The following is a 25,281-nucleotide window of genomic DNA, read 5'->3' as shown; positions in this document are numbered from 1 at the left end:
GTCTACTTGAAATCTAACTTCTGACTCCGTCGTTAGACTGAAGCTACCTACTCCCATTCCAAGATTACAAATGCTAAATTGTTAAATCTGGTGGCCTTTTCTCAGGTCTCCTCATTCTTGACAGTTTTTGACACTGTTCTGCTTAGAATCTTTAGCTTCCTTTAAGGTTCAACTGAAGTGCCAGCTTCTTTTCCTGATCCTTCTAGTTATTAATGTTCTCTTCTTTCTTAAATTATCTTGTATTTATTTACCTGTATGCATGTTGTATCACCCCAGAAGAATGTAAGCTCCCTGAGGGCAGGCACTGTTTTTCTTTCATTTTCACTTTATCTTTCTATTTCCAGCACTTAACCCACTGCCTTGCACATAATGAGTGTTTAAGAAATGTTTGTTAAATTGAGTTTGAATATATTAGCTGTTTCTTTCAGCTCTGTGTCATCTGAAAAATTGCCAAGCATGCCATTTTTTTAAGCTTTGATAGAAATGTTGAACAACTGTGGACATCAGGGACAGATCCTCAGAGTGCTTCACTGAAGACCTCCTTTACTCATTAATTCCTGTTCTTTGGGTCTGGTTATTCATCTAGTTCCAAATCTAGAAGGGCGAAGGCCCTTAGGACCATCTCATAGGAAGATTGGTTCAAGAACTGGTGATTATTAGCCTGGAAAAGATTAAGAAGACACAATAGCTGGAATATAGAAGAGAAATTAGACTTTTCTGCTTAGCTCAGGAGGTCAGAACTAAGAGTGATGGTTGAAAACTGCAAAAAGGTGAATTTAGGCTTAAGACAAAGAAAAACTTCCTCACAATTAAAGCCTTCTAAAGGTGGAATGGATTGCCTGGGGAGGTTATGCAAACTCTTTTTATCCCTGTCCCCCTTATGTGAGGTTTTCCAGGAAAGACAGACTGGCTCCATATTGAATATATTATAGAGGGGAGTTTTTTCAATTACTGGTTGGACTAGGTGACCGCGAAGGTCTTTTCAAACTTCGAAATCCTATCATTCAACCTGAACTGAGGTTTCTTCTTCCATAAAATGGAAATGATAGAACTGGCCCCATTTTTCATACTGATCATAATAAAGATATTTCCTATCAATGTAGGCTTACTGATTTTATTTTTCTATCAGAGCTGATAAATTTTAAAATATTAAATAAATTTTAATAAATAAATAAATTTTAAAATATTTATTATGTATGTAGGTCTGTATGCATTGATGTATGTGCATGTATACATATGTATGTGTATCCCTTATCAATCTATCATCTATCAATTATCTAATCTATCCCCTATCAATGATATGATCTATCATCTATCAATATCAATCAATCTATCTATCTATCTGTCTGCCTGCCTGTCTGTCTGTCTGCCTGTCTACACAGTCATCTATCTATTGATCCCTACAGAATGTAAGCTTCTTGAGAGATGAGATTATCATTTTTGGGGTATCTATATTCTAAGCACCTAGGTATAGTGGGCACTTAATAAATGCTTGTTGATTGATCCTATGAACTTGAGATCAGGGCTAAGTTTCCTAAGCAAGGGGCCTTTCTGTGTTTAGTACATGAGTGCCATCTGCTGGCTCATTTGAGGGATGGAAGCTGTCAGCCTCTGGCAAGGTTTTACCCCAACATGGGAAAAAGACCCTGTATCCAGGGTCATCTCCAGTCGTTCTGATTTATATCTTGCCACTGGAACCAGATGGATCCAGAGGAGAAAGTGAGGCTGCTGACTTTGCCCAGCCTTCTCTTACTTAAATCCAATTCACTTGCAAGTCATGGCATCACCTTCCTGTTGCCATGGCTGTCTTCAAGAAAGAAGGACAAACAATTTCAACATGAAACCTTGGAGAGTTTGCCCATCAGGATTAGAGTCAGAAGGCACTTCAGAGCACATGTACACCACACCATCTCCAGGCAAGAACTACCTAAATTAGTCCAGGAAGATAGAAATCTATCTGTGTGTTTTTTTAAATCTCATTATCTTTACCTTTCCTAACTTAGATCTTTCATTTTCCCCCCAAAATACTCTAGCTTGTTTTCTTCTTACAGCTGAGGTAGATTTCAGAGGTGAGGAGGGAGGGTAAAAAGAGGACTCAGAAAGTGGCCTGAGCTGGCCTATCTTGGGAATCTAACCTTTTGTGGCCTGGCTACCAGTACTGCCCAGCACATTGGAGCTCTAGGTGGAAAGAGAGGGAGGGAGGGAGGGAGGGAGGAGGAGGAGGAGGAGAGAGAGAGAGAGAGAGAGAGAGCGTGAGAGCGTACAACATTGTAGGCATGGGACAGTCATTGCAAAGGTTTAAAAACTGGAAATAGAGTATTATATCAAGAGATATGCTGGAGCTAGCTAATACAGGCTTGGGAGAGCCAATTACCAAATTTTCAGTGTGGATATCTATGTCTCAGAAATTGGTGAACAGTACATTAAAGGCTTCATTTATTGTTTTGTTGATTGTGAAAACTTAAGAAAATGATGGTGAAGATATTATTAATGAAGATTAAGTTTAAAAGTCTGTCGTTTTTTCAGAGGGCTGGTTGTTAAACATTTAGAAGCACACCCCGATTGTATGTGATGAATAACAAGTAGAACAATATGTCTGGATCACAGAATGTGCAAATAGAGAATAATGTGACTATGGAGTAAGACAGGAAGGCCTCTGATTGTAATGAGCTATAAATGGCAAAGAGAGGCGTTTGGTTTGATTCTAGAGGTAATAGGAAGCCGCTGGAGTTTTTTCTTTTTTTTTTTTGAGTGTATGTGGTGGGCCGTCAGGGTCAGACCTGTACTTTAGGGATCTCACTGCTTCTCACTTCTCACGCAGTACATGGAAACGTGGGTGCCTTTTGGCCAGCCCTGTCAGATCTGCATGTGTCTCAGCAGCCGGAAGATCAACTGCACCTCCCAGCCTTGCCATACAGCCAGATGTGAGTCTGCTAGTCTACTACCTCTTTATACCCTGCATGCTATGACACTACGGTATGCCGGAAAGAGGACTAGACTCAGGGGTCACAAGATGGAGTCCCGGTTCTGCCACTGACTAGCTGTGTGACATTGGGCAACCTCTCTGAGCCTTTTAAAAGGAGATCATTAAACTTGGCTCTGCCTAACTCGCAGGGCCTTTGGGAAGAAAGTGCTTTGTAAACCTTAAAGGGCTATGTAGAAATGTGAAATATTCTTACTGAGCAGACGCCTTCAAGAGACTTTGAATTCCTCACCCAAGCTGTATTTATTTTGTGTATGCTTATATTTTGCACTTCCTTGCCCATTTCAACCAGTAGAATGAAAATTCCTTGAAGGCAGGTATTGGTTTACAATGATTGTTTCCACAGCCCAATGGCTAACTTATTGCTACCTTAACCTAATTCTGAGGACACCACTCTCTTCATATACAACAAACACTCATCTTATATACACAGAGCCATAGGAAAGCTGAACACAAGAAGAGATTTACTTTGTCATTGGTTCTATTGCATGATTTCTCTAGGACTTGGCCCCATGGCTCCATATTTCTTTTAAGGGCTAATTATACATTGAATTTATCAAAAAGTCCATGGAAAAAGACTTGTTTGCTTCCTTTGATCCCCTGTTCCAACATATAGCTTCTCTAAATTAGGCCAGGCTTTTCTTTTTTTTTCTTCCTTTATTTCTTCCTTCCTTCCTTCCTTCCTTTCTTTCTTTCTTTCCTTTCTTTCTTTCTTTCTTTCTTTCTTTCTTTCTTTCTTTCTTTCTTTCTTTCTTTCTTTCTTTCTTTCTTTCTTTCTTTCTTTCTTTCTTTCTTCCTTCCTTTCTTCCTTTTTCTTTCTTTCTTTCTCTTTCTTTCTTTCTTTCTTTCTTTCTTTCTTTCTTTCTTTTTCTTTCTTTCTCCCTTTCTCCTTCCTTCCTTCCTTCCTTCCTTTCTCTCTCTCTCTTTCTTTCTTTCTGTTTTTTAACATGCTTTCTTTACCTCCTTACCTGTAGCCACCACCTGTGGTCCCTGTGAAGTAGCCCGTTTGCATCAGAATCCAGACCAGTGCTGCCCAGAGTATGAGTGTGGTATGTATCTAATTTATGATGTCTCATAAATTCACTGAGGTTATGTTTTTAAGCCTAATAAATTATATGACAGGGTGTTGAAATAACTGACAAGTGTAATTTCAAAGCCCCTGACTCTATGCTTTGAGAAATTACAGGGAAAGGCAAAGGAGCTAGAAGACTGGAAGTGGGTAAATGTTATTCTGATTTTTAAAAAAGGGAGAAAAAACTGATTATAGAAATTATAGGCTGGTAAGTCTGATATCTAGAAAGCATAGTCCAGTAAGCCTGACCCCTAGCAAACCTCTAGAACTAATTATTAAGCAGATGGTTGGTGAACATTTAGAAAAGAATGTGGTGGTCACCACAAACCATTATGGGTTCACTAAGAACAGATTATACCAAACTGACCTCATTTCCTTTTTTGATAGCTATACTAAGTTGTTAGATGAAGGAAATGCTATAGATGTAACATGCGTAGTATTAGCAATGCATTTAACAAAAAGTCCCTCACGATATCCTTATGGATATAACAGTGGAATATGAATTATATAATTACACAATTAAAGGAATTTACTGATCTTTTAACAACTATACCCAAAGATTGTTGATTAATGGTTTGTTTTTAACCTGAATCTTTAATTCAATTGCTTAGAAGTCTGCCCTGGGCAGACTTCTATTCAACACTGTTATCACTTACTTCAATGAAGGCATCCTCACCAATTTTATGGATGAAGCAAAGCTGGGAGTAATAGCTAATGTGATTGATGTCAGAATAAAAGGAAATTATTAAACTTGGCTCTGCCTATTTCACAAGGGCCTTATGAGCAAAGTGCTTTTAAACCTTAAAATACTATGTAAATATGAACTATTCTTATTGAACAGGTGCCTTCAAGAGATTTTTTTTCAAATCCTCCACCTATTAATGCTACCTCCCCACATCCATCTATACCTTCTCATACTATGTAGCTCTTGAGCATTTCTTCCCATATATCTTTCATAGGGGGTCCACCTAGCATTCTTCTTTTAGGTTCCTTAAAATTTTTATTTCATGAACTTGAAAATTATGAATAAATGTGAACATTTCCATATATAAAGAAGGCCACAAAATGTTTAGCTGTTAGAGTCCCAAACTACACATTTAAAGAGGGAAAAGGAGGAGGGAGGGAAGGACGGGGTGGGGTGAAGAGAAAGAGAGAGAGAGAGAGAGTACTTCTATCTATTTCTATCTTTTGTGTACACATTCAGTTCAGGCTTGGCAGTCCATTGCAAGGCTTTTCATCACCATACATTAAACAGATAGGAAACAGTCACAGAACACCTACCTATTCATCCTTTGATGTGGACAAAGGGACCTTCTATTATGCCTGTTCAGGAGCAGGCTCACCAAACTTCCAAGTGAGTTGGTACTAGGAAAAGTACCTTGTTCTGAAGACTGGTCCCTCCTTGGCCAGTTACGTACTCCTTCCCCCATTACACAAAGAAAGGTAAAATTTAAGCCAGCCCTTATTTAAATGATTAGAAAATCCAAATTGGTAGTTTAAATTAAATACATTTTTCTGTTTAGAATATTTTTTTAAAATTTTAATTAATTTATTTTTAGTTCTCAACAATCTAAATTAAATAATTTTTAAACTAAATACTATACTATGCTTTGTATATACACATATTTGAATTTCTCTGTAATTATTCTTCATTTTTTTGAGTGCTAGTCTATCCTGTCTTCTGGCATTAAATTATAAGCTTCCTAGGGACTTAGGATTTAGGTATTTTTGTTTCCTTCAATATTAGGCACTGAATACCTGATGCTAAGTCACTTATTAGTTCAATTAGAGCATCTTAAGGACTGCCTATTGCTGTTAACTAGCTCTTTTCTTTTTCTCTTTTCTTTAGTTTGTGACCCAGAGAGCTGTGATCTGCCCTCTGTGCCTCACTGTGAAGATGGTCTTCAGCCGGTGCTGACCAACCCAGGGGAATGCAGACCAAACTATGTCTGTGGTAAGGCATTTGGGTTAGTCTTTTTTGGTGAGGGTCCTGGGTTGTGAGATACAGCTTGCCTGAGCCAGTAATTAGGGAAATTCCTGACTGAGAGGAGGGTACATTTATGCTATTAAAGGCTAACCCTTTTCTGGAGTGGAAGAAGTAAGATTCAAGATTGAAGGAAAGCAAATCTGTTCTGAAGGCCAGGCTAGATCAGATATCTGAGTAACTGTGCATCGTTAGATATTCAAGGGATTGAGATGAATGTAGGAGTCAGTTGTCTATGAATAAGTTTGAAACCAAGGGAATATTCTGAAGGTTGGGAAGCCAAATGTACCAATTGTCCAAACTCAAACTGCTTCCCAGAAGCTTGGGTCATTTTATTCTGGAAATTTGTGTGCCCGTACTTTAGCTAACTCTGATGCTCTGTGTAGTCCTAGGAACCTCCCTCACACTCCACTGTCTCCTAATGATCCAACCACTCCTATTCAGTGAAGGGCTATACAGAGAAAATCTGTGGGGGCTTCACTCCTGGGTAGAGTGTTAGGGAGGTTCCCGTACTTGAGGGTGGGAGGCCAATTGGAAACCTATTGCAACAGGCAATGAGGGCCAGAAGGAGGTTGATGACTGTGTGAATGGAGAGAAGGTTAGATAGATAGACAGATGGATAGATAGATATATGAATAGGTAGAAGGACAGACAATAAATGGACAGACAGATAGATAAATAGATAGATGGATGATAGATAGAGAGATGACAGAATATTTAATGAGCATTTACTATGAACCAGGATCTATGCTAAATGATGGAGACACAATCAGAAGCATGCAAGATAGTCCCTGTCCTCAAAGAACTTATATTCTAATGGGGGAAAACAACACATAAAGAAAGAAGAGTTGGAATAAGAGGGTCACATGCATAGTGGCATGATGTGGAGATATCTAGAAACTAGTGTGGGGACCTGGTTCCAGGCAAGATAATTCTGGCCGAGATAAGGCAAAAGATCACCTACAATAGAAATGTACGGGAGATTCTGTGGAGGTAGAAATGACAAAATTTGGTCATTGATTAGCTATGTGGGGTGAGTGAGAGTGAGGCATCAAGATGACACTGAGGTTGTGCACTTGAATGACTGGCAGGTTGGTGTTTTGCTGGACAATAACAGGGAGTTTCAGAAGAAGGGAGGATTTGGGGAAAGCTAATGAGATCTGGGATACAGATTATAACTCATGTCTTCCCATATTGTGCTCTTACTACTCATTGGCCACTGCCCCAGATCCCAGAGCCACCTAGGACATACTGAGGCAGGTGAGGGGCTCTCACTGCAGCCGCTGGGTGATCCAGAAAGCATAGTTGTGTATTCTAGGGAAAGGGAAGGAGTTGTTTTCCCAACAGTACATGCACAGCTGCTGGTGTGAGTGACAGGTCATGGTTAGGTTAAAACTGTCCTAAGGTGCTCATGCCAGGACAGAAAGGTAGAAACTGGGAGCTCACACAGACTTGGGAGGAGGTGGAGTGAGAGAATGTAGTTGTGTTGGAGATAATCCAGGAGACTGGCTATTGAACGTAGAGTAGGATGTGATCCAACTTCCCACCCTCCATTTTGTGAATCACCTATGTCTTGGAGTCATGTTATAGCCCGTATGGGGCTGGACCCCCACTGGAATAAGAAATGCAATCCATGTTGGCTTTGTTTTCTCCTGCCCCCTAGGAAATGAATATTCTTTCATCTTAGAGAAAAAGGCTTTTTTTTTTTTTTTGTTGTTGTTGTTGTTAAAATCTCCTTTCTATTCTTATTCCTGGAAGTATCTGTACCCAAACCCTTGCGCAAGGTGGTTGTCCCTGTAGATAGAAGTCTTTGTAGATGGCTGGCTAGAACATGTTCTTTTAGAGGTTAACAGGACCATAGGATGATAATTTAGAGCTGTACGTGATTGTAGAGGCCATCTTGTCCAACCTCTTCATTTTATAAATGAAGAAATTGAGACTAGGGATATTAAGTAATTTGCCCAAGGTCACCCTCTAAGCATCAGAGGCAGGATTTGAATTCAAATCCTCTGACTCAAGAATCCTTGTTCTTTCCACTGTATCACATTGCCTTCTAAAGGAAAGTGAGACAAAAAGAAGTAAGAATTTTCTAGGGGACATATATTAGCTACTTCACAGTCACATGGTGGACTGCTCTGCTCTCATGCAGGGGTCTGAAGGGAGAGATAAATTCTTCTCTCTCCTCTAAAAAAATTACTTGCTCCCCCCTTTAACTTCTTTCTCTAGCTCCCAGGTAAACCTACTGTCATGAAAGAAATTTAACAAAGAGGTAAACTGAGGCAATTCTCCAAGCAAGATATCATTTGTTAACAGAGGCATGCAACCGATAATAAAGAATGGGTCTAATGACCCTGCCTCTGGCCAAGAGATCCTAAATTGAAGATGCAATATTTTTTTTATAAGCATAGAACAAAAAACAGAACAAAAATCATGTAATTGGCCAGCCTTATAGAGGTGAGAAATTATTGTTTACATCAAAGAAAGCAGGCACAGCCCCAGGTGGAATGCTGACCACCTCTCTCTATTTCTAAGAAATGCCTTTGTGAATTTTATGAGGCCTAGTTGCATGATGAGGTTTCTGATAAGGGCAGGCTTACTGGCCACTGGGGAATTAGATAAGACCACTTTAATTGTTATAGATGAGACAAGGTCAGGTAGTCCTAGCTTCTCAGGGTTACCCTACAAACCTTGCAGGAAATGCTGAGACAATGTTTTATGGGAGTATCAAGAACAGAGTTTTTCTTTAACGAGCAGCAATTGTACCCTTGCTATCTCTCTTCAGAGAGGCGGAGGCTGAGCTTTAGCACATATGAGCTGCTTTGTCCAGAGACAGAGAAGAGGCCCAGGCTTATTACATAGAATACAGAATGTGATGACAGAATAAAATCAAATATAAAACACAGAATCAAGAATTAATTCCCTCACTGCTCTGAGAATTTGCAACGACTTGATTTCTGTGGACTGAAAGTATCATTTATTTTATTTTAATTTTAATTTATTTTATTTTTAATTTATGGAATAAAATAAGCATTTCCATTACATAGTGTAATAAAAAAGATGTTTGTACATGAAACTGCAAATCTATTATGTGCAATTTGCTATTCCTTTTAAATATATAATAAAGTTATCACGTAAATTTCTTTTTTTTCTGGTTTTTTTTCCTCCCCCCCCCCATGGCTATCATTAGACACAAATGTGTATGTACATAAAATCATCCTATACTTACTTCTATTTATCAGTTCTTAATCTGGATGCATCTGAAAGTATCATTTAGACGTAGAGTGAGAAGAAAATGAAATCTATCAGGGAATAGAAATCCCCAACCCAGAAGAATCCATACTCTGCTAATTCAGATATCGACTTTACTGAAGAATCTGTGTTTGGGTGGTGGGAGAAGGGGATCTTTTGTTTTGAAGGTAGACACAGGGCATGGCATACAGGGATGGTATTAGTAGAGTGGTTTTGAATTTGATGGGCCAGGGGATGGGAGGTATAAAAGGAGGGAGAGGGAGTAAAAGAGGGGAAAAATGATCAGTAACATGAAGGTGGAAATATAGGTCTATGAATAACATCAAAATCACTTAGTGCAACCTTCTAAGGAGATTCAAATAACTGATCATCTTGAAAAAAATTCTAATTATTCTATATTATTCTAATAATTAATCATATTATTGAGTCCTTCCAGAGTCATAGAGATAATTCATGTGATATTACTGAACCTCAGTAATGTCCGAAAGGACAGATGTTATTGGGGTTAAGGAAGAAGGTGATTTTATGCTTTCAATTTTGACTAAAATCCTCACTTCCCTGAAGTTTAGCTTCTTTTAGGTCCTGTTTAATTTCTTTCAGACTCTGAGTTGGAGAGGCCCATGATCATTTACATCACCCATTTAATATTCTGGGCACACTCTCTGCTCAGACTTTACGTTATCATCACATTGCCAACTATCCTTGGGTGAAATTTTCAGTAGACGGTGAGCGCGGTGGCATTCCTTCTGTGTTTGTCCATCTTTTCAGCCTGCAAGGAGGAGGAGTGTAAAAATGAGTCTATCCCTACATGCCCTCCACACCGGACGTTGAGTCCCCGGAAGACAAAATGCTGTGTTGAGTACGAATGTGCTTGCAGCTGTTTCAATTCCACTGTGAGCTGCCCCCTGGGTTACCTGTCTTCCTCCATCACTAATGATTGTGGTTGTGTCAGTACCACCTGCATCCCTGACAAGGTAAGGTGTCTGCAGCTTCTGTGTTCCTAATATTCAGCATCTGTCTTCCTCAATCTGATTCCTTGGTCTCTACATTGAGGATAATCATATAATCAGGACCTTTGGGTTCTGTCCCTACCTTAAATAGAAATTCAGTTGAATGCAACAGATTTTTTTTTTCTGAGCACTTACTATATCCTTAGCACTTACAGGTTCTTGTGGGAGACATAGAATAAATAAATTGAAGAAAAGGTCCTTGTCCTTAAGGAAATTAAAGCCTAGTTGAAGAGGCAAGTGCACGAACCAATTAGGAAACAATTCATTTCTTCATTCATCTGGTAGTTACTGAATGGTTACCATCTTCAAAGCACCTTCCGATGGGAGATTCAGAGAAGTAGAGTTTAGGTATTATCCTTATTGCACTAGCTTATGAACTGCTTAATAATCTAGGGCAATATAGTCAATAAATAATAAAATACTACACTTTTCTGGTCCCTCTTGATGCTAGCGCCTTCCCTCTGAGATTTTCTCCAATTTATTCTGTTTATATCTTTGTACATCATTGTTTGTGTGTCTCCCCACTGGATTGTAAGCTCATTGGAGGCAGGCATTGTTTTTGCTCTTTGTTATATCCCCAGTGTTTAACATAACACAGTGCCTGGCACATAGTGACAATAAATACTTGCTACCTTGACTTGACTAAACTGAATTGAATCATCCAATAAACTATATCATGCTGACATTAAGTGATGAGAAGTCAGGAAGGAGAAAAATTGTGTTGGCTGGAATTAAGAAAAAGGTTTCATGGTGAAGGGAAGACTGGAAGGAAACTGAAATAGGAGGAACTGGGAGTCACAGACTCTTGGACCAGAGATCTCAGCAATCCGAATTTTCAGGGAAGGACCCCTGACAAGTGATTGAGGGAGTCTATGGCCTATCTTTTCTTGGGGCTCCTTAGGAGGGAAAGCATAAAATTCCAGAGTTGGAAGGGATCTGAGAGCTCATGAAATCTGTCTTATTTTTCCAGTAAAATAAGCATTTAGTTGCCTGGGATATATGACTCTTCTGGAGGCAAAATGATGAATTCTCTGGAATGTTCTAACCCAAGGAATATGGGAATATGTTTTGAAGAAGCAGGAGCCAGATTTAGCAAGGTCTCTTAAGAGAAGAGCAGGATTTGAGGAACTAGAGGGTTAGATTTGGGAGGGACCTTAGATACCATCTAGACCAGGGATGGGGAACCTTAGATTGCATATTTTTTAAAAATCACAAAAGAATATTCAGAACTTGTAGAACCAAAGGACAAAGTAGAAATAGAATCTCTGGTCACATCCTGAAAGAAACCTCAAATTATACACACACACCCAGGAATATCATAGCCAAAAATTCAGAGCTTCTGTCAGGGATGGGGAACCTGTAGCCTTGAGGCTACATGTGGCCTTCTAGGTCCTTGGGTGCAGCTTTTTGACAAAGTCCAACTTTTACAGAACCAATCCTTTTATTAAGGGATTTGTTCTGTGAAGTTTGGATTCGGTCAGAGGGCTGTGCTTGAGGACCTAGAGGGCTACGTGTGGCCTCGAGGCTGCAGGTTCCCCATCCCTGTCCTATTTGCTATGACACATAGGCTTTCTAAGTGTGAGAAGATTGCTCATACTTTTTTGTATCTCTCATATATTTAGCACAGTATCACATATACCTAGTAAGTTGTTGTTCACTTGTTTCAGTCATGTCTGACTCTTTGTGACCCCATTGGAGTTGTTTTTTTTTTTTTGGCAAAGATACTAGAGTGGTTTGCCATTTCCTTCTCTAGCTCATTTTATAGATGAGGAAACTGAGACAAACAGTGACTTGCTCAGGGTCACACAGATATTAAGTGTCTGAGGCTGGATTTGAATTAAGGAAGAGAAGTCTTCCTGACTCTAAGCCGGGTGATGTACCCACTGCACCACCTAACTGCCCACATATAGTAAGGTAAGGCTCAATGACAATTTGATGGATTACTGAATGATAGATTCTCTGAATTTTAGTTTTGGAATGGATCTCAGTGCCCATCTAGTTCAACCTATACCTGATCTAGACTATAACATATCTGAAAATTAGTTATTCGGCCTTTGCTTAAATCCTCCAGTGAGGTAAATGCTCACTTCCTTAGGCAGCCCATTTTACTTATGATTTGTTCTAATTGTTAGGAAGTTTTCCTGACATCAAGTTGAAATTTGCCTCTTTGGAATTTTCACACGTTGCTCCTGGTTTTGTCCTCTGGGGCCCAACAGGACCCATATGACTGTGTATGTGTTATCTGAGGACCAGCCTAGTCAAGTTCAGAGAGCATCATAGCACAATGTTGGTTGCTGAGTGATAAAAATACTTAAAAAGAATGATCATGTTCCCCTGAGTCGCATCTTTCCCACACTAAACATTCTCAGTTCCTTCCACTGATCTTTCCATGACAGAGATTCAAGATTCTTACTTTCTAATTTACTGACATCCTTCTTAAACTATGATGCCTAGAATTCAGCACAATACTCTAGATGGGGTCTGACCACATCCAAATGAATAAATGAATTTTTTTAACTTGTTCACATGCATATGTCATCTCTCCAATTAGATCCTAAGCTCCTTGAGGGCAGGAACTTTGATGTGGTTGGATTTCACTAGAAAGGGTACCAACCAGTGTATGTAACCCACAGAGTCTGCTCCTCTGTAGGGTTACTTATGTGTCCTTTTTGGGGTTAGAGTTGGGAGATGCAGAAAGAGCAGTTGTCTTTGGAAACTCAAATTAATGGTGTGGCATGAGGGTGGGGAACCTGCGGCCTTGAGGCCACGTATGGTCCTCTAGGTCCTCAAGTGTGGGCCTTTGACTGAATCTAAACTTCACAGAACAAATCCCCTTAATAAAAGGATCTGTTCTGTAAAACTTGGACTCAGTCCAAAGGCTGCACCCAAGGACCTGGAAGGCCACATGTGGCTTCCAAGCTGCAGGTTCCCCACTCCTGCTGTAAATCCACAAGTGTGGCCCTTTGACTGAATCCAAACTTCACTGAAGTTCTGTTTGGATTCACTCAAAGGGCCACACTTGAGGGCCTAGAGGGCCACATGTGGCCTCAAGGCCGCAGATTCCCCACCCCTGGTCTGGCATTTTTGAAATTTAGCTAGCATGATTGGTTAAAGCTGCTCCATCTTGCCTCTAGCTCATTCTAGGTATAAACAAGTTGAACCCTTATGCCTCCAGGTTTGTGTGCACCATGGCACTGTCTACCCTGTGGGGCAGTTCTGGGAGGAAGGCTGCAAAACCTGCACCTGCACTGAGATGGAGGATGCCGTCGTGGGCTTGCATGTGGCCGAGTGCTCTGAGAAACCCTGTGAGGAGAGCTGCCAGCTGGTAAGTAGGGCACCAGGTGGGCATCCCTGGGCTGGGGCAGTAAACCTTTATAAAGAGAAGACTCTAGTAAGGGAGTGAAAAAGTCCCTGAATTGAAAACTGTGCATATTTTCTCTGTTCAGCATCCTTTTAACAACCGTTAGTCCTTAGCAATTACTAGAAGTACAACATGATGTGCTGGGCAGAAGGAGAGGGACAAAGAAGGAATGTGGGGCAAGGGTTTAAGGCTGGAATATGGATAGTAGCTGGGTAAAAAAGCAGCTAGCTAGGAAAAGAAATGTTGGGCCATCCTCCCATTATATTCAGCATTAGTTAAATCCCTCTTCAAATTTTGAACCAGTTATGGGAGTCCAGATGAACTAAAGCACTACTCTGATGACTCATAAAGCTTTGGATGTAACCCTAAGTTCTCGAAGGCTACCTTAGGGGAGCATAAGCTCTGGCAGATCTTGACAAGCCGGAGAGGCTTCCCGTGCAGGCTAAACAATAGACTGTGTTTTCTGAAGACTAGACTAGACAGGTTCAAAGAGAATCATCATCAATTAGTCAATAAGTATTTATTAAGGGCCTGCTGCGTGCCTGATACTATGCTATAAGAGAGATGTTATGACAGTAAAACCAACAGGTGTTGGCAACAGATTGGATATGGAGAGCAAGAGAGAGTGATGAGTCCAGGATGACATAAGGTTTTGAGTCTGAAGGACTGGGAGGTTGGTGCTACCTTCAACAGTAATAGGAATGTTAGGAAGAAGAGAGAGTTTGGGAGGAAAGATAATGAGTTTGATTTTGAACATGTTGAATTTAAGATGTCTAAGGGACATCCAGATCACGGTGTCCAACAGGCAGTAAAATGTTGTTTGCCGGGTGAAAACAATTTTTGGCCGTGGCAGCTCATGGAAACTGCTTACTAAGGCATGGAAGAGTTGTGTTCTATGTCAGTGGTGGTGGAATCTACGCCCTCTGAAATCACAGATCTGCCAAAATACTGAAGTTTAAACATGAGCCTCTCTGAGTTCAGAATGAAATGAAAAGGAGGTAGAAGAAAGAAATGGGAAGGATGGAAAAAATCTGGGAATACCCCCTTTTCCCTTTCTATTTCAACCACTTTTCCCTCATACGTCCTACTCATTATTCCATTCCCTCCACCTCCTCACTCACTAACACCTTGAGATCAGTGACTGTTAAATTTTTGTCTTTTCTCTAACACCTGGCATGGTACCCAGCACATAGTAGATACTTAATGTTCTTGTTGAGTGATTGATGAAAATACTAGGTGATCTTCTGGTGCTAAGGCTATTGAGTCAATATTGGAGAGACTCTGCTCTGAGTCAAATCTAAATGTTATCTGAAAATACCAGATCCAAGGAAGAGAAGCTAGTAGGGAAATGATAGTTTGGGCTCTGTGCATTACTTAAAGTACATTATTATGTGAGATTTTATAATAATGCTAGGTGTAGAGGTGTGGGTAACAGGAACAATATTCACATTATGTTGGTTTTATAAATGATAATAATAATGATAACAGTGAGGAGACTGGTGATAACAGCATTGGGTCAATGGGGTCTTGGTTTGGGGATGAGAAAAAGGGGCCATAATTAGACCAGACAAAGGTGAATTCTTGCAATTAGCCCAACAAAGCACTCTTTGTGCTTTGTTCAATGCCTTGGAGAGCATCTGTATTAAGTTTTTTCGCTAAATTCTATAAGGTGAAGATGATCTATTTGACCCAATCCTTGTTTGTAAAATGAAGAGATTATACTAGCTGAGCACCAACATTCCTTCTAGCTCTAACACTCCATGTGATTTGATGCCATAGCTCCAAAAGGTTACGGTGTCCTCCCTTTGGTAAATCACGGTCCCTCTCTCTGCCTCCTGTTCCCACGTGACAAGAGTGAGGTTGATCGTCAGTCCCAAGGAGATGCTGTGCAGTTCAATAAGGCCTCCTGAGCATAGTAACTCCTCCAGAGAGTGGTACATTAATATGAAGGATAATGGGCAATTACTCAGATAGTCCCAAGGCTAGGGGAGTGTTGAGAGAATAGAATGTATCCTGCATGTACGTGCTTCTGAACATTTGTGGCTGCTCGCTCCCTAGTGAGGACTTTGCTCTGAGACCAGGCACAGCTCTGGGTCCTTCCTTCTTGGCTTCTAACATACACAAAGACGTCATTGCTTAAGTAATTGAGACAATATGGTGCAACCAAAAAAGAGCGTGGCAGCCGAGGATCTGGCTTCAAATTCTCTTCCTTACCTTATGACCTCTGTGACCTTGGGCAGTTCACTTAACCCTCCCTCTGCCCTGGGCCTCGGTTTCCTTATTGGTAAATGAGAGGTTAGATTTGCTCCCTTTTAACTCTAGCTCTATGATCTTTATCATTTTGTACTTTCAGAGGCAGATATCAGAGTACATCCCCTCAGCAAAATTGAACAACCTGGATATTGAACAACTAACAAGCATTTATTAGTCACCTATTATGTGCCTGGCATTACAAAGACAAAAACAAAATAATCCCTATGCTCTAGGGGCTTACATTCTATTAGGGGCAGGGGTCATGATAAGCAGATACACAATATATACAAAGGAAATCCAAGATAATTTCAGAGCAGAGGCCCTAGAACCTGGGAGGATCAGAAAAGATTTCATATAGAAGGTATCACCTGAGTTGAGCTTTGAAAGAGGTTAGGGCTTCTAAAAGTCAGAGCTGATGGGAGTAAAGGGAGATGGAACATCCTATGTTGAAGGACATCAGATAGGCAATGTGTGGTTGCATGATAGAGTTCATAAAGAGGAGTAAGGTGTAGGAAGGGTAGGCCAGGCCAATGCCTGTGATGCTAGGTCACTGGTCAGGCTGGCTCACTTTGGAAAGATTTGTTATCCCATAGGCAAATGGACAAATGCTTGGTTACCCCTAGCTCATGCTTAGGTGGGATGTTCTGGAGGCTGTGGTATCTCTACCACATGTAGATTGCAGTAGAATAATTGGGAACAGAATCCAGGGATCTTGGGACCCCAGGCATTTGACATTTATGAGAGGGGATATTCTAAATGTGGCACTAATAAGGACAGGTCACTTAGTTCTCAGTGAAGAATGAACTCTGCAGAATTCTAAACAACCTGGATCTCTGAAGGAAGAGATTGAGTTGATTTTTTTCTCACCTTTCTCTAAGCCATGCCCTTGTGAAAGGTGGCACTGAGAACTTCCTTAATATTTTAACCCTGGTCTCAGGTTCAGCTCCTCATGTTGCGCAAAATAATTAAAGGAGAATACTGTTGCCTGGCTTAAGAGACTAGGGTATTTAATTCTTTGGAAGAGAAAACAGGGGGAGACATGATACTCTTTTAAGCTTTTCAAATATGAAGACCTATCATGGAGAATACTTGCTGTGTGGTTGGCCTCATAAAGAAGAGCTAGGAGAAATGGGTAGAAGTTCTAGGAAGGAGTATTTCCAAATAATTAGAATTGTTTGTTCCAAAGTGAAATAAAGTAGTGAGTTTACTGTCTTTGGAATTCTTCAAATAGAAGACCAGAAACTTTTTGTTGAGTGTATTTAATACAAGCTTCATGTTTCAAGTGCAGGTTGGCCTAAATGACTTTTGAGTTACCTTCCAGCTCTGAGATTTGGTAACCTCCTCCCCAGTGAAATCATCCTATCTGAATGTGAAACTCTAGCAATTCCCCTTCAGTTAGTAGCCCCCTACTTAATGCTTTCATGTGGTGAAAGTAATTACCCATAGCTCTGTATATTCATTAACTTTTTTTTGGTTCAGTTGTCTGTACGTTTATGTCAACCAACCAACTCATTTAAGAACCTAATGTAAAAAATGGCCAGTGCTAAATATTGAAGGAGGATACAGAGGAGTATAGGACAAGCTCCCTGCCCTCAGAGAAGTTACAGTTTATTGCATGAAAGGGCACAAAAAGATTAGCCTGAAACCTAAGGGATTATGTGATAGATATCAAGTGATTGGTGTTGTGGGAACTAAAAGGAGAAGGATAATGTCATGGGTTGATGCAATCAGAAAAGACTTCAGGAAGTAGGTTGTATTTGAGGTGAGATTAAAGAATGTGTTAGATATGAATAACAAAAAGGAGGGTCTGACATTCTAAGTGTTGGTGAATAGGGAGAGGTAAGAGGCACTAGTGGATATGGTGTGTTTGAGGAAAAGCAAGGCAGATAAGTGACTAGTGATTTTGGCACCTGGGACAACTGAGGACTAGTAGCTTAGGACTAGTCACACTAATTGGAATAAGCAGCACTACAACTAAATTGTCCTTAAATTAACTTTGTAATTCATGATGTGAAGATAATATATGAATAAATTAAGACAAATTCAGTTGAATTTGAGATGCAGTTACTATTGTGACTTAGAGGTAGCGTCTTAGAGTTGAAATGGAATTTGGGGGTTGCATAGTCCAAGGTAGGTGGTTCATAAATATTTCTGGACCATTCTGATAACAATGATGGTGATGATTATTGTCAAGCCAGGGTTTTCTTTGAAATCCTCTTGCCTTCCACAGAACTAAGCATAAGTCAAAAGCACTTATATTGCATATATTTTGAAAATTTTTATACCATCGCATGTTGTTTTGCCAGATAGAATGTAAGCTTCTTGAAGGCAGGGATTATTTCACTGTTGTCTTTGTCTCTTCGACACCTGGTACAGTGCTTGGTAACATGGCAGGCATTTAATGGACTTGTTGATTGATGAGAATACCATGTTGCTACTTTTGTTCCTCTTACTAGCACCTCCCTTTTCCTTCTCTTTCCAGGGATTCACCTATGTCTCTCAGGAAGGTGAATGCTGTGGGAGATGCCTACCATCAGCTTGCGAGGTGGAGGGCGGCTCGTTCCGGGGAGACTCAGACATTCATTGGCAGAATGTAAGTCTTGAGGTCAACATGAGCATGAATTTGAAAACACGGGGATGGGATTGGGGACAGGTATACTTTCTTTCTCCTCCTCCTCTTTATACCTGGTACAAGTACCATTGTTCTTCCTGAAAGAAGAAAACAGTCATTTGCCTTATGTCCTCTCCCAATAGTTTGCCAATAGATAGAGTTGGAAGTCAGACACTAATGGGGTGAAGAAGATACAAGTTTTGAGGGAAGTGCTGCTGAACTACAGTTGTAGGAGGAATGCCAATATGGTCTAGATCGTGGGTTCTTAACCCGAGATCTGTGAACTTAAAAAAAATTTTTTTGACGATTGTATCAAAAAAGTTGGTTTCCTTTGTAACCATATCAATTTTATTTTCTGCATTTAAAAACATTATTCTGAGAAGGGATCTATAGGCTTCAACAGGCTTCCAAAGGGATCCACGACATGCAAAAAAGTGAAGAACCTTTCGTCTAGATATTCCAGTCTGGATTATATCCTCCAATCCTTACCCCCCCCCCCCCCACTACACAATACTTAGCCCCTCTATCTCTGGAAGTTACGATACTGATAATAATAGTACCTCTTACTCTGGACCTGAGTGTATTTAAAATGAGTTTAGTTGAGTAATGACTGAGTAATGACAGAGTTATAATGACTGATTTCTAGCACTGACCTTCAAAAAGATGCATGTAGATTCTAAACCTCACCAAACCCATTTTTATTTAGATCAGGCCTACATAACCTGTGGCCCACCAAAGAATTTCAGGTGGCCCATGAAAAATGTAGGGGATACTATACATTTTTCATGGGCCACCCAAAATCCTTTGGTGGGCCACAGATTACGTAGGCCTAATTTACATCATGTCTGTGACTGCAACCTCAGGATGGCCCTAATCTAGGAAATCCTATCATAACATTAGGAGAGGCTCAGGGAACCAGAAATAGTGCTGGGTCAAGTAGGGAAGGAGCCCCCATTTTCATGACAGGGGTGGCCCAGGTCCTTTGAGTGTGCAGGTGAGTGACCGCTGCCTTCAGAGCACTGGGATTCCCTGTGGTATTAAAATCAGAAGAAATTGTGGATGGTCACTGTTCAGTTTCACTAAGTGGGGAAGAGTGGGTTTGGGGGCTTAGGAAAACCCTGCCTCCATACCTTTATCCTGCCTCTTCCTTGGGTGGGTGGTATGGTGTTAATTGACATTAGTTTTTTTATGACCAGTCTTTTCTGACTATAACCATCCCCTACACCAGAGCTTCTTAAACTTTTCCCACTCATGACTCCTTTTTGCAGTTAGTTGGAGTTGTGTGGTCTGAGGGCATGTGCAGTGCAAAGTGCGCCTGCTGTGTGTTCAGAACCAAGGCTGCAGTGAAGTTGCTCAGTGCAACATGGGCAAGTGCTGCCAGAAATACCTTGCATTCATTACGCATTTGATTGTTAATTAATTTTTAGTCCTTGAGTGTTCAGAAACCTTTTCCTGTTGCCAATTTTTTTGCAATCCCATATGGGATTGTGACCCACAGTTTAGGAAGGGCTGCTCTACACTGAGTCTTCCCAAATAACAAAGAAAATATTAAACAAAACCAAATGGATAGGCAAAACTTGGTATCTTTCTACTAGAGAATGGCTAACAAATTGTAGTATATGAAAGTAATCAGATATTACTGGAGACTAGGTGACTTAGCAGGCAGCAAGGTGGTGCAGTGGATAGAGTGCCAGGCCTGGAGTCAGGAGGACTTGAGTTTAAATCTGAACTCTGATACTTCCTAGCTGTGTGACCCTGGGCAAATCACTTAACCCTGTTTGCCTCAGTTTCCTCATCTATAAAATGAGTTGGAGAAGGAAATGCAAAACCACTTCAATTTCTTTGCCAAGAAAACCCCAAAAGGTGTCACAAAGAGTCAGACGTGATTGAACAACAACAACAATACTAAGACCTGAGTTCAAATGTGACCTCAGACACTTACTAGTTGTATGACCCTGGACAAGTCACTTTACTGTGTGACTCAGTTTCCTCAACTGTAAAATGGGGATAATAGGGTTGTTACAAGGATCCAGTGAGAACATTAGTAAAACACTTAGCACAGTACCTGGCATATAGTAGGTACTATATACACACTTCCCCTTTTCCTATTGTGCAATGAGAAATGATGAATACGAGGGATTCTGGGAATCATGGGCAGAATTGCACGAACTGATGCATAGTGAAGTGAATAGAACCTGAAGAACAATATAATTAATGAAAACAATGATGTGAATTGAGAGACTTAACTTGAATGATGGAATAATTATAATCACTAATCTTGGTTCTGGAGGTCAGTTGATAAAGCAGACCTTCCCTGTTTCAGTAGAAAGGTAGAGGACTATGGGTATGGAATGTTGTAAGTTTGTATTCATTGTGTTGGTTGGTTTTGCTCTTTGTTATAAAGGAGGATGCTCACTGTGTGGCAAGGGGTTTATTGAAAATGACAGTGATGTATGAACTAAAGCCATCAGTAACATTTATTAAAGACCCAAACTGGAAAAGAAATTATATTTGACCAAATATCCAACATGCTTTATGTGTGGTCCCACAATTATTTATTGAGAGGAAGGAAAAGTGTTTCATCCCCTGTTTTCTGGGACCAAGACTGGTCTTTGCAATGAATCTGAGTTCAGCTGCATTTTAGTATAGTTTTCATTTACTTCAGAGGTGTCAAATCTGAACCAGCAGCAGCAACACTCCAGTCCAACTGGATCAAAATGTAATTGGGAACTATTTAACAAAATTAAAAAAAAATACAATTCAACACAGATAATGTTAATATGTGGTTTTTGAAGTCAATAAGCTGCCTGTAGTTTAGTGGCCTTCAATTCTATTTGAGTTTGACCCCACTGGCTTACATTAACATTTACATAACCCTATATGATTATAAAAGAAAGTGTTTCCACATCCATTTTTTTTGATCCTGACAATGCAGAACAAATATTATTCTATCTCCAAAGTTACAAATGATCACTTACTTAACAAATCATGATATCACAAAATTTAAGAGTTGGAAAGGGCTTCAAGTGGCCTCTATTTAATCCAACCCATATGTGAAAGGAATTCCCTGTCTTACATTCCTGACCAGTGGTGATCCCAGCCTCTGCTCAAAGACTTCCAAGGAGGGAGGATGGGACCTCTTGAGAAACTCACTACCTCTGGAGATAGCTCATTCCATTTTTGGACAGCTTTAATCATTGGGATTTTTTCTTGACCTCAAGGCTAAACCTGTTTGTTGTTTTTGCCTTCTGGGGCCAAACAGAATAAGACTAATCTCTCTTCCATATGACAGCCCTTCAAACATTTGAAGACAACTCTTGTGTTCTCCCTCAGTCTTCCCTTATCTAGGCTAAACATGCCCAGTGCCTTCCACCAACCTTCATAAGCCATGGACCCAAAGCCCTTCACCATTCTGTAATCTCTCCACTTTATCAATTTCCTTCTTAAAGCATGGTGCTCAGTGGTGACCATACTATTCCAGATGAAGTTTGATAAGGACAGAGCATGGTGGAACTATCACTTTCTTATTCTTGAAAGTTAAATTAGCTTTTTTTTTTGGCTACTGTTTCACACTCATGTTGAACTTGAACTTGCAGCCTACTAAAACCCCAAGTTCTTTTTCAGAACAACTGCTCTCTATCCATGCTCCCCCTGTCATATACTTGTGGAGTTGATTTTTTTTTTTGTGCCCAAATACAAGACTTTACATTTATTCCTATTCATCTTATTAGATTCAGCCCCAATGACCTAGCTTGTCAAGATCCTTTTGGACCCTGATTCTATCACCCACTGTATTAGGTCTCCGTCTTAGCCTTTTGTTGTTTGCAAAGCTGATGAGTGTACCATCTATCCCTGTATCCAAGTCATTGATAACAATGTGAAACAGCTCAGGGCCAAGCACAGGTGGCTGAGGTACCATATTGGACACTTCCCACCATGTTGATATTGAACTCTCAACAACTACTCTTTGAGTCCAGTCATACATTTAGCTCTGAAACCATCTAATTGTGTTGTAACCTAATCCATGTCTTTCCATCTTCCCAACAAGAATAGTATGAGATACTTTATGAAAAGTTTTGATAAAATCTTGGTAAATTATAGTCGCAGCATTTCCTTCTCTACTAGTTTAATAGTATGATTAAAAATGGAAATGATGGGGCAGCTAGGTGGCGCAGTAAATAGAGCACTGACCCTGAAGTCAGGAGGACCTGAGTTCAAATCTGGTCTCAGACCAAACACTTGACATTTACTAGCTGTGTGACCCTGGGCAAGTCACTTAACCCCAATTGCCTGAAAATAAAAAAAAAAATTAAAAAAAATGGAAATGAAGTTTTCATGCTGTGACATATTCTTGATGAAGTCATGCTGACTCTTTGTAGTCACCATTTCCTTATAAAGATGTTCACTAAGTATCTTTTTAGTGATCTATTCTATTATTTTACCCAGAAATCAAAGTCAAATTCAAGCTCGTTGTTTTGTTTTCCTTTTCTTGAAAATTGGGACAACACTGTGCCCTTCAATCTTGTGCTACCACTCCCATTTTCCACGATCTTTCAAATGTTACTTATAGTGCTCAGCAATCAGCTGTCAATTCTTTCCAGACCTGAGAATGTAGTTTATCTGGGTCAGCTGATGTGATTTCATTAAGGGAGCTAGTTTCTCTCACTATCTCATTACTTATGTTGGATATCAACTCCCTGTTTCTCATTAGTATCAATTTTCAAGGAGGAAGGAAAGACATTTAAAAACTAAAAAAAAAAAAAAAAGTCACAAGCAGTATTCTTATCAAAAACAGGTGATCACTTGGGCATCAATAGCTACCAATCCATAGGTTTGTCTCATAAAAATTAGTGATATGGGATAAGGACTATACCTTATACCATAATTTTCATGGATATAAGGAAAGTCTGCATGAAGAAACTTCATCTAACGATGCAAATCAATGACGTCTCTGAAATTTATGTTCTGAGAGGGTTGCTACCCTGGAACACTGAGATCTTACGTGATCTTGCCCAGGATGACAGCCAGGCGTGTCAGTTTGAACCCAAGTCTTCTAGGCTCTGTGGCTGACTATCCATTAGAACACACACACTCGTGAAAATTATGGAATAATATAAACTCATTTTTATTTAGCACTTTGAGGTTTACAAAGTACTTTCCTCCTAAGAATCCTATGAGATGCAAGGTACAGATATCATTATCACCATTTTGTAGGTGAGAAAACTGCACCCTAGAGACTTACTGATGCAGCCTACTCTGTTCCTCCACAGGTTGGCTCACAATGGCACTCCCCTGAGAACCCTTGCCTCATCAACGAGTGTGTGCGAGTGAAGGAGCAAGTCTTTGTCCAGCAGAGGAATGTCTCCTGCCCTCAGCTAGTTGTCCCCACCTGCCCTCTGGGCTTCCAGCTGAGCTGCAGTCAGGCCACGGAGTGCTGCCCATCCTGTCGTTGTGGTCAGTTTGGATGAGCGCTGGAGTCTCTGCCTGTGTGTGTGTGTGTGTGTGTGTGTGTGTGTGTGTGTATTCGAGATGGTGCTCTGGCTTCTCCTTCCTCTGCTGGATGACACATTCTTTGCCCTTCTAGCACTCCAGGACTGAATATAGCCCATTATTTTTCTCTGCTAACTCTCATGATAGTTCACAAAATGATGAGACCATAGGTTCAGAGCTGGAAGGAGACTGAGAGGTCCTCCAGTTCAAACTCTTCATTTTGTAAATGGGGAAACTGAAGTCTTGAGAAGGTCAATCACTCATCCAAGTTCATACCAGTAATAAGTGACAGAGCCTAAATCTCCCACTTTTTCCAGGTACTGTAAGAACTGGGATGATGGTAGGAAGACCTTCCACATTTTCTGAAATTGTTTGACATTGTCACAGCGCCTGAAATTCCACCATTGGGATTTCATTTGTATAGGTTAACAAACCTCTTATTTTAAAATGCAAGCATCCCTGAGAAGAGATATAAGCTATTCACATCTCAGTGTGACTTAGTTTATTCAGGCACTTTCTTCATATTTTGCTGATTCTGCCTTTCTCCAGGGCAGCTAGGTGGTGCAGTGAACAGAGTGCCAGACCTGGAGTCAGGAAGACCTGAGTTCAAATCTGGCCTTAGACGCTTACTAGTTGTGTGACTCTGGGCAAGTGTAATCGAAAGGGGATTATGGACTGCAGTACTTTTACTTTAGGTTCAGATCTTAAGACACAAAGATGGCTCGATGCTAACTTAACAAGTAATTGAGTTTATTTGATAATGCTTAAGGCGATAGAGAAGTAGGAATTAAAATAATATACATATGCATACAATCTAGTGAATCAATATAGAACAAAGAAAGGATAGAAATAGACAAAGAAAGAAGATACTCACCAAATCAGGTGAGCTCCATCCCTGACGCCGAGGAGACTTCAAGAGAAACAGCTACCAGGGTCCTGATTGGGAAAGCCAACGGAGGTGGGCGTCCCCTGAAACAAAGACCTCTGAAGGTCCCTTTCCCAAGTGGCCCTTTTTATGTCTATGTAAATCGCAGGAAAACAACCTTAGAACAAAAAGGGAACTTGGCCAGAGCTCCAGATGCCTATATTTTATGTGTGTGTCCAAGGATAAGCCAGATCCTTGGACACACTTATTTCTTGAGATAAGAGTTGTTCTGCCCAAGTAACATAGTTTGTTAATTCTTTGGTGTTCCGTTTCCTTGGTGCTCCTGGTCACACATACTAACTTTAAATTACATTCCTTATGTCAGGTCAGGAGGCAGTCATGT

At 40.3% G+C, this 25,281-nt stretch overlaps 1 protein-coding gene across 2 annotated transcripts in view; it reads left to right on the top strand.

The window, feature by feature from the left end:
• The window catches only part of VWF (von Willebrand factor), a 202,486-nt gene that overhangs the window by 163,535 nt on the left and 13,670 nt on the right, over positions 1–25,281 (top strand). For both annotated transcript variants that reach the window (XM_027838876.1, XM_027838875.1), the window contains exons 39-45: positions 2,822–2,924; positions 3,958–4,032; positions 5,905–6,009; positions 10,057–10,262; positions 13,474–13,623; positions 18,395–18,505; positions 23,794–23,977. In XM_027838876.1, coding sequence (XP_027694677.1) covers positions 2,822–2,924; positions 3,958–4,032; positions 5,905–6,009; positions 10,057–10,262; positions 13,474–13,623; positions 18,395–18,505; positions 23,794–23,977 — 934 coding nt within the window. The remainder of the gene's footprint in view (positions 1–2,821; positions 2,925–3,957; positions 4,033–5,904; positions 6,010–10,056; positions 10,263–13,473; positions 13,624–18,394; positions 18,506–23,793; positions 23,978–25,281) is intronic.

The sequence above is a fragment of the Vombatus ursinus genome, unplaced genomic scaffold (assembly GCF_900497805.2).
Source record: "Vombatus ursinus unplaced genomic scaffold, bare-nosed wombat genome assembly UNPS02014830.1, whole genome shotgun sequence".
Classification (NCBI taxonomy): Eukaryota; Metazoa; Chordata; class Mammalia; order Diprotodontia; family Vombatidae; genus Vombatus; species Vombatus ursinus.
The sequence above is the reverse complement of the archived record's forward strand: the minus strand, read 5'-3'. Positions and strand labels throughout refer to the sequence as shown.